Source organism: Teleopsis dalmanni, chromosome 1 (genome assembly GCF_002237135.1).
Source record: "Teleopsis dalmanni isolate 2A chromosome 1, ASM223713v2, whole genome shotgun sequence".
NCBI lineage: Eukaryota > Metazoa > Arthropoda > Insecta > Diptera > Diopsidae > Teleopsis > Teleopsis dalmanni.
This window is the reverse complement of record NC_051846.1, coordinates 35,463,328-35,479,525: the sequence shown is the minus strand read 5'-3', so window position 1 is coordinate 35,479,525 and position 16,198 is coordinate 35,463,328. Positions and strand designations below refer to the sequence as shown.

The window sequence follows — 16,198 nt, the reverse complement described above, 5'->3', positions numbered from 1 at the left end:
TACCATCTTCTGCAATTGATTCAATAACACGAACTTCTTCCGGAACTTCTTGTATTTGTTCTGGTTTATCTTCTTCAGCAGGACTTTCTTTAACCGTAACTGTTGTTTCAGGTTGTTTGTCATCTTCTTGAACAGTTTCAATTTTCGTAACTTCTTGTTTGTCACCCTTGACTTTCTTGATGACACGAGTACGAATAGTTTTCTTTTTGGGTGTACCATCTTCTGCAATTGATTCAATAACACGAACTTCTTCCGGAACTTCTTGTATTTGTTCCGGTTTTTCTTCTTCAGCAGGTATTTCTTCAACCGTAACTGTTGTTTCAGGTTGTTTGTCATCTTCTTGAACAGTTTCAATTTTCGTAACTTCTTGTTTGTCACCCTTAACTTTCTTAATGACGCGAGTACGAATAGTTTTCTTTTTGGGTGTACCATCTTCTGCAATTGATTCAATAACACGAACTTCTTCCGGAACTTCTTGTTGTATTTGTTTCGTTTCCTTCTTCAGCAGGAATTTCTTCAACCGTAACTGTTGTTTCAGGTTGTTTGTCATCTTCTTGAACAGTTTCAATTTTCGTAACTTCTTGTTTGTCACCCTTAACTTTCTTAATGACACGAGTACGAATAGTTTTCTTTTTCGGTTTACCATCTTCCGCGATTGATTCAATAACACGAACTTCTTCCGGAACTTCTTGTATTTGTTCTGGCTGTTCTTCTTCAGCAGGAATTTCTTCAACCGTTACTGTGGTCTCAGGTTGTTTGTCATCTTCTTGAATAGTTTCAATTTTCGTAACTTCTTGTTTGTCACCCTTAACCTTCTTAATGACACGAGTACGAATAGTTTTCTTTTTCGGTTTACCATCTTCCGCAATTGATTCAATAACTCGAACTTCTTCCGGAACTTCTTGTATTTGTTCTGGTTTTTCTTCTTCAACGGGGCTTTCTTCAACTGTAACTGTTGTTTCAGGTTGTTTGTCATCTTCTTGAACAGTTTCAATTTTCGTAACTTCTTGTTTGTCACCCTTAACTTTCTTAATGACACGAGTACGAATAGTTTTCTTTTTCGGTGTACCATCTTCCGCAATTGATTCAATAATACGAACTTCTTCCGGAACTTCTTGTATTTGTTCTGGTTTTTCTTCTTCAACAGGACTTTCTTCAACCGTAACTGTTGTTTCAGGTTGTTTGTCATCTTCTTGAACAGTTTCAATTTTCGTAACTTCTTGTTTGTCACCCTTGACTTTCTTGATGACACGAGTACGATTAGTTTTCTTTTTGGGTGTACCATCTTCTGCGATGGATTCAATAACACGAACTTCTTCCGGAACTTCTTGTATTTGTTCTGGTAGTTCTTCCTCGACTGGTATTTCTTCAACTGTAACTGTTGTTTCAGGTTGTTTGTCATCTTCTTGAACAGTTTCAATTTTCGTAACTTCTTGTTTGTCACCCTTAACTTTCTTGATGACACGAGTACGAATAGTTTTCTTTTTCGGTTTACCATCTTCTGCGATTGATTCAATAACACGAACTTCTTCCGGAACTTCTTGTATTTGTTCTGGTTTTTCCTCTTCAGCAGGAGTTTCTTCAACTGTAACTGTTGTTTCAGGTTGTTTGTCATCTTCTTGAACAGTTTCAATTTTCGTAACTTCTTGTTTGTCACCCTTAACTTTCTTAATGACACGAGTACGAATAGTTTTCTTTTTCGGTTTACCATCTTCTGCGATGGATTCAATAACACGAACTTCTTCCGGAACTTCTTGTATTTGTTCTGGTTTTTCTTCTTCAGCAGGACTCTGTTCAACTGTAACTGTTGTTTCAGGTTGTTTGTCATCTTCTTGAACAGTTTCAATTTTTGTAACTTCTTGTTTGCCACCCTTAACTTTCTTAATGACACGAGTACGAATAGTTCTCTTTTTCGGTTTACCATCTTCTGCGATTGATTCAATAACACGAACTTCTTCCGGAACTTCTTGTATTTGTTCTGGTAGTTCTTCCTCGGCTGGTATTTCTTCAACCGTAACTGTAGTTTCAGGTTGTTTGTCATCTTCTTGAACAGTTTCAATTTTCGTAACTTCTTGTTTGCCACCCTTAACTTTCTTAATGACACGAGTACGAATAGTTTTCTTTTTCGGTTTACCATCTTCTGCGATGGATTCAATAACACGAACTTCTTCCGGAACTTCTTGTATTTGTTCTGGTTTTTCCTCTTCAGCAGGAGTTTCTTCAACTGTAACTGTTGTTTCAGGTTGTTTGTCATCTTCTTGAACAGTTTCAATTTTCGTAACTTCTTGTTTGTCACCCTTAACTTTCTTAATGACACGAGTACGAATAGTTTTCTTTTTCGGTTTACCATCTTCTGCGATGGATTCAATAACACGAACTTCTTCCGGAACTTCTTGTATTTGTTCTGGCTGTTCTTCTTCAGCAGGACTCTGTTCAACTGTAACTGTTGTTTCAGGTTGTTTGTCATCTTCTTGAACAGTTTCAATTTTCGTAACTTCTTGTTTGCCACCCTTAACTTTCTTAATGACACGAGTACGAATAGTTTTCTTCTTCGGTTTACCGTCTTCTGCGATTGATTCAATAATACGAACTTCTTCCGGAACTTCTTGTATTTGTTCTGGTTTTTCTTTTTCAGCAGGACTTTCCTCAACCGTAACTGTTGTTTCAGGTTGTTTGTCATCTTCTTGAACAGTTTCAATTTTCGTAACTTCTTGTTTGCCACCCTTAACTTTCTTAATGACACGAGTACGAATAGTTTTCTTTTTCGGTTTACCATCTTCTGCGATTGATTCAATAACACGAACTTCTTCCGGAACTTCTTGTATTTGTTCTGGTTTTTCCTCTTCAGCAGGACTTTCTTCAACCGTAACTGTTGTTTCAGGTTGTTTGTCATCTTCTTGAACAGTTTCAATTTTCGTAACTTCTTGTTTGTCACCCTTAACTTTCTTAATGACACGAGTACGAATAGTTTTCTTTTTCGGTTTACCATCTTCTGCAATTGATTCAATAACACGAACTTCTTCCGGAACTTCTTGTATTTGTTCTGGTTTTTCCTCTTCAGCAGGACTTTCTTCAACCGTAACTGTAGTTTCAGGTTGTTTGTCATCTTCTTGAACAGTTTCAATTTTCGTAACTTCTTGTTTGTCACCCTTAACTTTCTTAATGACACGAGTACGAATAGTTTTCTTTTTCGGTTTACCATCTTCTGCAATTGATTCAATAACACGAACTTCTTCCGGAACTTCTTGTATTTGTTCTGGTTTTTCTTCTTCAGCAGGAATTTCTTCAACCGTAACTGTAGTTTCAGGTTGTTTGTCATCTTCTTGAACAGTTTCAATTTTCGTAACTTCTTGTTTGTCACCCTTAACTTTCTTAATGACACGAGTACGAATAGTTTTCTTTTTCGGTTTACCATCTTCTGCGATTGATTCAATAACACGAACTTCTTCCGGAACTTCTTGTATTTGTTCTGGTTTTTCTTCTTCAGCAGGACTTTCTTCAACCGTAACTGTTGTTTCAGGTTGTTTGTCATCTTCTTGAACAGTTTCAATTTTCGTAACTTCTTGTTTGTCACCCTTAACTTTCTTAATGACACGAGTACGAATAGTTTTCTTTTTCGGTTTACCGTCTTCTGCGATTGATTCAATAATACGAACTTCTTCCGGAACTTCTTGTATTTGTTCTGGTTTTTCTTCTTCAGCAGGACTTTCCTCAACCGTAACTGTTGTTTCAGGTTGTTTGTCATCTTCTTGAACAGTTTCAATTTTCGTAACTTCTTGTTTGTCACCCTTAACTTTCTTAATGACACGAGTACGAATAGTTTTCTTTTTCGGTTTGCCGTCTTCTGCGATTGATTCAATAATACGAACTTCTTCCGGAACTTCTTGTATTTGTTCTGGTTTTTCCTCTTCAGCAGGACTTTCTTCAACCGTAACTGTTGTTTCAGGTTGTTTGTCATCTTCTTGAACAGTTTCAATCTTCGTAACTTCTTGTTTGTCACCCTTAACTTTCTTGATGACGCGAATACGAATAGTTTTCTTTTTCGGTTTACCATCTTCTGCGATTGATTCAATAACACGAACTTCTTCCGGAACTTCTTGTATTTGTTCTGGTTTTTCCTCTTCAACAGGGCTTTCTTCAACTGTAACTGTGGTTTCAGGTTGTTTGTCATCTTCTTGAACAGTTTCAATCTTCGTAACTTCTTGTTTGTCACCTTTAACTTTCTTAATGACGCGAGTACGAATAGTTTTCTTTTTCGGTTTACCATCTTCTGCGATTGATTCAATAACACGAACTTCTTCCGGAACTTCTTGTATTTGTTCTGGTTTTTCCTGTTCAGCAGGACTTTCTTCAACAGTAACTGTAGTTTCAGGTTGTTTGTCGTCTTCTTGAACAGTTTCAATTTTCGTAACTTCTTGTTTGTCACCCTTAACTTTCTTAATGACACGAGTACGAATTGTTTTCTTTTTCGGTTGACCATCTTCTGCGATGGATTCAATAACACGAACTTCTTCCGGAACTTCTTGTATTTGTTCTGGTTTTTCTTCTTCAACAGGGCTTTCTTCAACAGTAACTGTTGTTTCAGGTTGTTTGTCATCTTCTTGAACAGTTTCAATTTTCGTAACTTCTTGTTTGTCACCCTTAACTTTCTTAATGACACGAGTTCGAATAGTTTTCTTTTTCGGTTTACCATCTTCTGCAATTGATTCAATAACACGAACTTCTTCCGGAACTTCTTGTATTTGTTCTGGCTGTTCTTCTTCAACAGGGCTTTCTTCAACCGTAACTGTTGTTTCAGGTTGTTTGTCATCTTCTTGAACAGTTTCAATTTTCGTAACTTCTTGTTTGTCACCCTTAACTTTCTTAATGACACGAGTACGAATAGTTTTCTTTTTCGGTTTACCATCTTCTGCGATGGATTCAATAACACGAACTTCTTCCGGAACTTCTTGTATTTGTTCTGGTTTTTCTTCTTCAGCAGGACTCTGTTCAACTGTAACTGTTGTTTCAGGTTGTTTGTCATCTTCTTGAACAGTTTCAATTTTTGTAACTTCTTGTTTGCCACCCTTAACTTTCTTAATGACACGAGTACGAATAGTTCTCTTTTTCGGTTTACCATCTTCTGCGATTGATTCAATAACACGAACTTCTTCCGGAACTTCTTGTATTTGTTCTGGTAGTTCTTCCTCGGCTGGTATTTCTTCAACCGTAACTGTAGTTTCAGGTTGTTTGTCATCTTCTTGAACAGTTTCAATTTTCGTAACTTCTTGTTTGCCACCCTTAACTTTCTTAATGACACGAGTACGAATAGTTTTCTTTTTCGGTTTACCATCTTCTGCGATGGATTCAATAACACGAACTTCTTCCGGAACTTCTTGTATTTGTTCTGGTTTTTCCTCTTCAGCAGGAGTTTCTTCAACTGTAACTGTTGTTTCAGGTTGTTTGTCATCTTCTTGAACAGTTTCAATTTTCGTAACTTCTTGTTTGTCACCCTTAACTTTCTTAATGACACGAGTACGAATAGTTTTCTTTTTCGGTTTACCATCTTCTGCGATGGATTCAATAACACGAACTTCTTCCGGAACTTCTTGTATTTGTTCTGGCTGTTCTTCTTCAGCAGGACTCTGTTCAACTGTAACTGTTGTTTCAGGTTGTTTGTCATCTTCTTGAACAGTTTCAATTTTCGTAACTTCTTGTTTGCCACCCTTAACTTTCTTAATGACACGAGTACGAATAGTTTTCTTCTTCGGTTTACCGTCTTCTGCGATTGATTCAATAATACGAACTTCTTCCGGAACTTCTTGTATTTGTTCTGGTTTTTCTTTTTCAGCAGGACTTTCCTCAACCGTAACTGTTGTTTCAGGTTGTTTGTCATCTTCTTGAACAGTTTCAATTTTCGTAACTTCTTGTTTGTCACCCTTAACTTTCTTAATGACACGAGTACGAATAGTTTTCTTTTTCGGTTTACCATCTTCTGCGATTGATTCAATAACACGAACTTCTTCCGGAACTTCTTGTATTTGTTCTGGTCTTTCCTCTTCAGCAGGAATTTCTTCAACCGTAACTGTAGTTTCAGGTTGTTTGTCATCTTCTTGAACGGTTTCAATTTTCGTAACTTCTTGTTTGTCACCTTTAACCTTCTTAATGACACGAGTACGAATAGTTTTCTTTTTCGGTTTACCATCTTCTGCGATTGATTCAATTATTCGAACCTCCTCAGGAATTTCTTTTATGTGTTCTAGATCTTTGTTTCTTTCTTCTGGTATTTTGTTTTCACATTCTTTGGTATTTATTTGGGTTTGGTTGTGTGGCTTGTGTTCTGAAGTGTGAGTTTGTGTTGTATCTGTGCAAAAGAATGTTTGTTAGTTTTGTAATAAATCTGTGTAAGAGGGTAAGATTGTGTAATATGTGTTTTTGTTTAGGGAACCGAGTGGGTAAGGTAAGTATAACGCCATAAATAAATCCTGCTCTTATTGAGTTTTTTTTTACTTACCGGATACTAATTTTACCATGTGTTTTGATATCGGTGTAGAGTCCTGTTTTTCTTCTACTGATACTTGCGTTATTACTGTTTCTTGTAAAAATTCTGAAGCATTATGTAGTGTGGGTATTGTTGCTGGCTTTAAAAATGTTTCTTTGTCGAATGGTAAAGTAATTTGTTGCAGTGTTATATTTCGCTCTAAAGCATCTTCGTTAATTTGTTTGTTTTTAGTTTGTAGTTCACTATCCAGTAGTGGTTTTTCGCTTTCTAGTGTAATAGTTTCTGTTTCACTTCTAGAAATTTTTGGTTCATAGTTTGAAGCAGCATAGTTTTTATTAGTTTTTAATAGTTTAACTGTGTCTGTGCTTTCTATTGTTTCTTGTATAAAATGTGTTGGTGTTTTCATATCTCCATATTCTAATGCTTGAGTTGGTTCTAGTGTTGTGAGTTGGCAGTTTTCATTACTTATGTGTTTATTAGTGTTTTCATATGCCCTGATTTCATTCGAATCTACTGCATTATGTGCAGTTACACTTAAAGTGGCAGAGTGAATCTGTGGAAAGTGTTGACTACTGAAGTTATCGGTGGTATCGCCTAAAAGAATTTCTTCTTGTATGCTTGTGCTGTGGCTAGTTGTGTTTATGAGCGCTGTTTGTTTTAATGGCTTTGATGATTCCATTTTTTCAATATTACCTGAAGGTAGAATCTCATTTGTAACAGCTGCTAGTACAGTATCTTCAAGTTCAATATTAACTTTTTGGAGTATTTCGTCAGGAGTTTGCAAAGTTTTAACGCCTTCAAACATTGTTGCTTCTGTTACAATATAGTTTTCACTTAATTCAGTTGTCGCCTTAATTGTTTTCTCTTTTACAATTGGGGATTCAACATAATCTAAGCTTGGAACAGACAAAACTGTCTCAATTGTAGGTGCTTTATGTTCAGATAATACGCAATATGATTTTACATTAATTCCTTCATATGATTTACTGTCTTCTACTTCCTGAACAGCTTCAAAACTTTGGATGTAACTGCTTTCGACCGATTTGAGTTCATTGTCAGTAATGCTTGCCTTTAAAGCAATTGTATTTATATCATTTTCTTTAAGAGAATCTGTATTTTCAATAGCATATATTTCGGAAATAGCAACAGTTTTTTCTGTAGTGTTAGGTGCTAAGTTTGCATGTAGTTCTTGTCTTTGTGTTAAGTTGTAGTTTTCGGTGATTGCATATAAAGACAATCTCTCTTCATTTACTATTGCTTCATGTTTTTCATGAGAGGATACTGCTTTTACATTAAGCATTTCTTGAGGAGTTATTAATTCTTCTTTTATATAAACTGGTTCATTTGATATTAGTTTTGCTTGATTTGAAGTTATATCCTTTTTAATAGAGGCTTGTTGTTTCTTAATTTCTTCAATTGTGTTTAATTCTTTTATATTCTCATATGCAGTTACTTGAGAGATTGTTTTGTCTACGTTTGTATGTTCAACATTTAATTTTACTTTATGTGATGGAGTATTTTCTAATATTAAATTCGATTCCTTATCCAAAAAGAGTTGAACGCCAACAGTTTGTACTTGTTTCACTACGTCTTGGACACCAGACTGAGCTTCTTTTGCTTCTAAAGTGAAGTCATCGTTAATGTTGGTTGCATATTCTAGCGAAGTTATTTCAGTCGTATTCATTCCATGTTGTGTACCGTCAATAATAGGTTTTGCAAACTTATTCGGTGTAATTTCCTTAAATAAGTTTTCTTTTTGTAATGTTATAATCTCATTTTGTATATGAGCCTGTTTAACATTTTCACTAAAGCTAATATTACCCTTATTTTCTAAAAGAGGTAACGGCTTTATAATATCTAGATTACCATATGGTATGACATCAGTTACTAATGTTTCTTGAAACAGTCCTTCCGAAAAAATTTTTGCTGTTTCAGAATTTGGTTTGAAAGGGTTTATATTTTCTTCTTTCATTAAAATATTGGTAACATTTTCCTCGTGGGATGGCTTAAACGTGTCTACAATATCAGATTTAGCTTTGGTTGTAATATATTCCTTAGCAGTTAGTTTTTCCAATTCTTCAATTAACTGAATTTCCGATGTGATAACTTCGTGTTGTTGACCTTCCATAAACGGTTTGGTTATAAATTTTTTAACTTCAAATTCGGGCACAATATTTGTTGGTTCCTCTATATTTGTTTCTTGCAGTAAAGGAATTCCAAATTTAGGAGCATTTGCAGTTTCAGTGGCTGTGAACAATGTATGCTCTGGTGATGTAAACGCTTTTTCAAGTTCTACAGCTTGGTTTTCAAGTGTTGTGTGCACGTGTTTTAACTCATGATCAATATTAGCCTGATGGGATTGTAGTAAGACATCTACAGGTGCAGCATCAACATTCTCAAATGTTTGCGTCTCGCTAGTTATGTGTAACGTATGTGGTATCTTAGTTGATGATGTTTTCGCTATAAGACTATTTGAAACTAATTGCGCGAGTTTAGCTGTATTATCTAGTATACTTGTTTCATCGTGAACGGCCACGTTTTTGAGATCAGGTATTATTTTTTGTTGCACCCAGGCATTGCTTAAAGGTTTAGTATTGAATGAATCAGTTTTTTCTAAGATAGTGTTTATTGTGTCTATAGTTGAGTGTTCGTTTGTGACGATGGTACTATCAACCGGTAACTCAAATTTATTGATTGTCTGTTTAGGAGTGTTCAATTCTTCAAACGCTTGGGTTTCAGTAATAATAGTACCAAACAAGTTATCACATATACTGGATGCTATTGCGTCTGTGAACTTGAATTTTTCTATCTTATCAAGATTTTGTTCATCATTTATTTGCTCAACAACAGGTACTTTTAACAGATCTGTATTTGATAAATTAACATGGCTTTCTTTTATTGTCGAAACGTGCAGTTCTTGTTCTATTTCAAAAATATTTTTCTCGTTTATAACAACTGCTCCTTTGCCAAGATCACTTATTTGCAATTCCGCAGATTGTTCTTGTGGTCTTTCCAAAATCTGAATAGTATTTTCTTTTTCAAAAACATTTGTTTGCTGAACTGATATTTGATCCAATGTACTAGTTATTGCTTTGCCATGTTGTTGGACGAATTGAGGACTTTCCAATTTATCTACAGTATCATGTATATCCACTTTATTTACTAAAAGAGATTTATGAGTAGTGTCATTAATTCTGAGCTCTACTTTTCCTTGTTCTTTTTGTTGCAAGAAAATTTTGTCCTCTGTTTCATTTGGCACTATTGACAAAACTTCAAGTGCATGACTACTTTCCATTAATTCAACCGTGGGCATTTTATTTGAAGGCGTTATTTTACAATCATATTTATTTACTGCATCTAAGGGGATTACTTCGTCACATATTGTTGGCAATATTGGATTAACATTAAAACTGGCATTTTGTTCAATTTCTTTATGAAGTTTTATGTCCGAAACTGAATCCACTAATTGTTCAATATTGGTGTTGGCCACTGCAAGTGGGTTTTGATTGAGAATAGTTACTTCTTTCAACTGAAGTTGCTCTGTAGCAATTATATCTTCCTTTTCATTACATACAGGTGTCATAACTTCTATTGGTATAGAAACCTCTAATTCGGTACTAACCTTTTGAGTTTCAGGCATTGTAGTAGGTTTTAAAAGAAAAGTGTTGTCTAGCGGTTTTTGATAGAAAATTTCGGTACCGCTTTGGGATGAAATATCGATTTCAGCAAATACTTTGCTTGGTGTTGGCTGAAATGGTATGTGGGAAACTGTATCAAGAGGTAAATATGTTGTACCTTGTAATGACCTGTGAGTACTAGAAGTTGGTAGTAAATTAATTTCTTCTTTTATTTCTGGTGTGTCTTTTATTGTTTTTTCAGTTTCTGCTAACTGCACTTCCACTCTTTCTAATGGTATGATGATGTCATCAATAAAAGGCTTTATTGTTTTTTCATCCGGTTTTGTGAATAATTCAACCAAATTATTACTTTCTAGAATAACGTTTTCGGTTTTCACGCTTGTAGGTATAGAACTTACGACACGATTTGCGGTTAATAAATTCATATCTTCAGCTGTTATTGGTTTTGTGCTACTTTCGGTATTCACTTCAGAAATGTTTGGTGCTTTAAGGTCTGTGAAAATAGTTACTTGATCTGCTTCTTGTATATTTGGTTTTTCAACAAAATTTAATTGATTTAGTAATTCTAATGGTTGATTCTCTTTCACAATACAAGTAATTTGTTCTATTATTTCTGAATTAGCTGAAACGCTTAAAGGTGTTTTGAAATCTAAATTCTGTTCTTTATCTTGAAATTGTGTTTCACTAATATTAGCCACTGTTTGTACATTCGATAAGGTCCTCTTAATGTTTTGCGATTGTGGTGTTTCTTGATTAAATTGTGCGGCTGTATCAAGCGGTACCATCTGCGAAGTTATGGACACAGTATTAGGTGTAGATAAAACTTCCTGAATTGATTGCGGTTTAACTAATTGATTATTTAATAAGCTATCAACGTGATCTTCCATATGGGTTTCAGACACTTCCTGTGTTAAGAACGGAGTTATCTGATTAATTTTATTGGCTTTGAATTTTAATACATCTTTTAATTGCAGATGTTCTGGATTAATTTCCTCAACTTTTGTTTCACTTGTGATTAAATAGTTATGTTCTCTTAAGTCCATCGAAGCATATTTTTTATCTTCATGTATATCTGGCATTTTTTCTTGCAATTGAATTTGCGTATCTGGTATTTGAGTAACTAAACTCTCTAGTAAAACTAAAGTATCAGATGCTTGAACTGTAGAAATTGGTTTAATAATTTTTTCAATTGGTTGTGATTCACCAAGTATTTCTTCAGTAACTTGTATTGGTATTAATTCTTGTACCACATCCGTGATTGCCTGTATTGGTTTTGGAGTTAGTTGGTCTGGTAGAGCATTTGCTTCATCAATTGCATACACTTCCTGTGAGGAATAAGCGTGATTGTCAATAATATCTGAAATTGCAGTTTCTGTATGTTTTAGCGGCGTTTTAACGGCGAGTGGTTCAGAGGGAAATTGGGTTTCTACTTCTGATATTTCGATACTTGCTTCTGTGGGCACAAGATTTGAAGTGATTTTCAGTTTTGTAGGTAATTTATTTACTACATGATCTGCAACAGTTTCGTTGCTTATGGTTTCTTCCACAACAAAATTCTTGAGTTCAGTAAAATCAGAAACTGTGCTTTCTATCATATTTGCAATATTGTCTTTTTGTAGTTCTTTTGGTATTTCAGCTGTTATTATTAGTGTTTGTTCCTGAGGGTGAAGTGGAATTACTTCAGCACTGGCATATTTTTCTACTGGTTTTGTGGTTTCAATTCTATCAATTGCCTCCATTGGTCTTTGATGAGCAACAATTATTGATTTTTGTTCGTTAATGCTTTCAATTGCGGTAACGTTGAAGGGCAATGGACTTGATGTGATATCTTTAATACTGTGCTCGACATTTATTTCTTCAGTTTCAATTGATTTCATTTTTTTCTCAGTTGACACTAAATCACATGTCTCACTGGGAATTTGTTTTGACAATTTCAATGTACTTTCAATATCGAGCGTTTCTAACATTTCTTGTGTTGCAACATTCTTTACAGCTACGATTTCTTTTTGGGCTTGAACACTCTGCCTACTTTCTGTGGATAGTTGCGCTACTATGCCTAACTCACTAGTTTCGACGATGTCCTTTGAATGTAAATGTATATCCAGTGTTTCTAAAGTTGGTATTGTATCTGGTATTTTTTCAATTAATTCATCCGTAAATGTTTCAAGGTCTTCTTTAGGTATATTTTCTTTTACAGTTTGTTCAACTTGTTTAGTAAGCATTATATGTTGGTCTTCGATTAAAATTTGTTGTTCTTGTACTTGTTTTTGTTGTATTTGTAATTGTTTCTTTTTCTTTTGTTTCTTATCCTTTTTAAGCACATCATACTCTACTTCCTGTGTAATTTGTTTCTGTGCAAATTGTTCCTGTAATTGTACCTGTTGCTTTTGTACTTGTAGTACATGTGATTGTTGTTCCACATTAGTGGATGTAATAGTTGCTGTTGTTTCTGTGAATGTAATGTAATTAAATAAAAATATTGTCTACTTTTTCCAAGCTTTTATTAATTTGTTATTGTTAAATAAACCATATACATTAGCAACAAATTCTGTACAAAGCTAATATTTCATTTAGTTTGGTCTAAACACCCATTCACTAATTTTTGAATTTTAAAAAATTATATATTTTATAAACAATTATATTATTATAAATGCGAATAATGACCTTTTAGTTCTCTTATATGCAAAATCTTTAAAATTGATCAACTTTCAGTACAAATAAATCAAACTATTACTTTTATGTAGTGTATTAAAATGTTCAAGGATTATAATATCGGAGTTGCATACTTGAATTCAAACATTTGGATTAAATAGTTAAAATGGTATACTTATCTGAAAATACTTAAGCTACTCGACAGCAAATTTGCTATTATTCTTTTTATTTTTTATTTTATTTTTATTTTATTTTTTACAAATACGTATAATACGCTTTTCACATATAAATACATGCAGTAGCTCCATCGCATAATCGGACAATAATTTCCTCGATATAAATGTTTTAAAGTTTAGAGCACATTTATGTCGAACAAATTATTGTCCGATTATGCGCTGGAGTCACTGTATGTATGTGCATATAAAGCTTGCACATAAAGAAATGCAAAATAAATGCTCATTTAATTAACATTATTCTGAACCTTACTTTTTCCCATATATTCGTATGTATGTATTTCGGAACCAGATATAAAAAAATTAAATACAGACGAATGGTTTCCCATTAGTTAGAATGATTCAGATAAATGTTTCGGTTGTAAGACAGTTTGAGAATAACGAATATATGTACGTTAGTAACAATTTTAAATAGTTGATCCGTTGTTGTAGATTCATTTTTGCCGTGTGAAAAGAGTAAATAGCAACTGTTTCAACATAATATGGTATTTGGATATTTCTGAGCAGCTTGCTGTAGCAGAGCCAAATGCTCGAGTACAAGTATTCTCGAATATCAAAATGACATAGCATTATACCATGTTTACACATTGAGATTACAGAAATAAGATTAATAAGAATAAGAGACTATTTTTTTTACTTTACTAACGGAAGAGAATTACTTTTATATAGAAATTATACAATATATGAACCCATGAATTTTTTTTTCAAAAAAATTTATTTTGTAAACAAATCAATAAGGCATTTAAGCTTATATTAATGTATTCCTTTTAGGTTGCCTAAAAATATAATCACTATTTAAACGAGATTTTTTATCATTCTCAACTAAAGGGGGATATCATTTTTATTTGGTATATGATATATTAATTTGGTATATTTATTATTGTAATATATTTGTACTTTAATCTCGATATTTCTATAATTTACTATTAATCTCTTAGAGTAAATATGCGTTTTGCACATATTTTCTTTGGTGTAAGAGTATTCATTTTATTGTTTATAGTATAAAATTTTTTAAATTTATTTTTCGACTTCTTTATTAAAATGTTTTTTTATATATTTTTAAATTGGCAGTAGTCCATTTTAATATATTTTATTATAAACGTTTAATTATTTAACAAGAAGGAACCTACAGCCAAATTAAAAATATATAAAAAACCATTCTTTGTTTTTAAAAATTAATTAATTGATTTTGTTGTGGAAGAGTATATAAAAAAGTATTGAAAATATTTGTACTTTACTATCTTTAACTTTTTGTGAACATTGCATGATACCATTAATTTAATTGATGAAATTAAATTTATTGTTTTAAATTTAATTCATACCATGGTATAAGATTTAAATATTTTCATATTCGACAACTATATTATATAGTATAATATAAATGTTTTTTTTTTATTAATAATTAATTTATATATAATTTTTTAAAACTCTTTTTAATCTCTCAAAAGAGTGTCATATTGAAACAACTGCCATCAAACAAATAATTAAGCAAGGTATCTGTACAATAAATTCGAAACAGACAAATATATATTTATTTTTAATAATTTTTTTTTTCTGAATTTAAAAAATTTCTTACCTGAAATTCCGTTTTGATCCAAATACAATAATTTTATATGCGGGCAAATAAAAATTTTTGCGACTAAAAAAGCCTTATAAAACTTGTATAAAAAATAAGAATTTATTTGCTTAACAATTTTTTGAAATATTTAATGAAATTTAATATTTTCAACTTATTTGTTATGTATTAATTTCTTAAGCTTATATGACAACAGATAACTAAAGCGCTGTAATTGAAGTAGTAGCAATAATAATAGTAGTGGCAATAACAGTAGTAGTTCTAGTAGTAGTAATAGTAGTAGTAGTAGTAATAACAGTGGTAGATAGGATTGTAGAGGCTAACATTGTAGTAATTTTTGATATTGTTGCTTTCGTAGTAGTTTTTACGCTGTGAATATTAGTTAATTTAAAAAAAAATATATTATTTATATTTTTATTAATATTATAATATATTTATTTTATTTTTCAAATTCAACATATTTATATTATTTAATTTTAATTATATTATTATTTTAATTTTTTCAAATATAATTGTTTATATAATTTAAATATTATTAGTCTATTTTATATAAAAAACATATTTTATATTTTTGGGTTGGGTCAATTTTTACAATTGGTCTGTATCTATGCTCAAACCTTCTTCGACAGTTAGTGTGCGTTCCTCGATGAATGTTTCCTCTACAAATTTGGATCGTTGTTTTGATGATAAAAGGCAAGCCAGCAAGCAAGCATTTAAGCAATAAAAATAATTATAAAAGCATAATAATTAATAATGGTAAAAAATATTTTAAAGCATATAATTTTTTATAACCAAATTTTTTTTGCAACATTCTTTGAGTAATTTATCTTACCAATTTTTATATGTGTTACCGCTTCATGACTTTCAATTATTTGTGAAGTTTCTATAATCCTCTAAACATTTTTCCCAATTTTATATTGCATATTTTGTATATGAAAGAAATGATATATAAATATATAATTTTTATAAAACTATCAATTTAATATTATTTAAATAAATTTTTTTTTTGTATTTCAGGCACAAACATGTTAAACATAAAAAGAGGTAAGTGAAATTGTTTTAAAATTAGGATAAATATTCTAAGTCTTTTTAGATATAATTTTTCTTTAACTTAAGTACATATTATGCCAAAGGTTAATAAAGGGCCTGTAGGCCAAAGTGGTTACTTTGGGATCGTCGCTATATCCTAACCTAACCTAAGTACACATTATTACAAAGTATTAATTTTCTAAATTATATGTGATTTGAAAAAATTGCCAAAAATAAGATATGAGTAATTTTATAGCATTATAGTTAATAAAATTCACATTAAATAGTTCACATAAATGGGATAATTACTCTCTAAATAATATATATTTTTTATCTAATGAAAAAAAATAAAAATTTTAAGTTATATGCAAAAAATTAATATTTTTAAGTATCGAAAAATGTAATAGCTCAATTAAATTCTCTAGTGCTGTTTTATTGTTTAAAACAAATTGCTTAATTGATAAAACAGAAATTTAAAATTCAAATAATATACATATATTTAAAAGTATTTTTGGCAGTATTTGGAATGAAATATCAAAAATTAAGCCAATAGGCATATACTATCATACCTATAGTATTATTTACTTAA

General features: G+C 32.0%; 1 protein-coding gene across 1 annotated transcript in view; it reads right to left on the bottom strand.

The window, feature by feature from the left end:
* The window catches only part of LOC119679494 (titin-like), a 40,204-nt gene that overhangs the window by 240 nt on the left and 23,766 nt on the right, over positions 1-16,198 (bottom strand). The window contains exons 7-10 of the mRNA XM_038091881.1: positions 6,494-12,568; positions 5,177-6,343; positions 473-4,324; positions 4-435 (exon numbers count right to left, since the gene is read on the bottom strand). Coding sequence (XP_037947809.1) covers positions 4-435; positions 473-4,324; positions 5,177-6,343; positions 6,494-12,568 — 11,526 coding nt within the window. The remainder of the gene's footprint in view (positions 1-3; positions 436-472; positions 4,325-5,176; positions 6,344-6,493; positions 12,569-16,198) is intronic.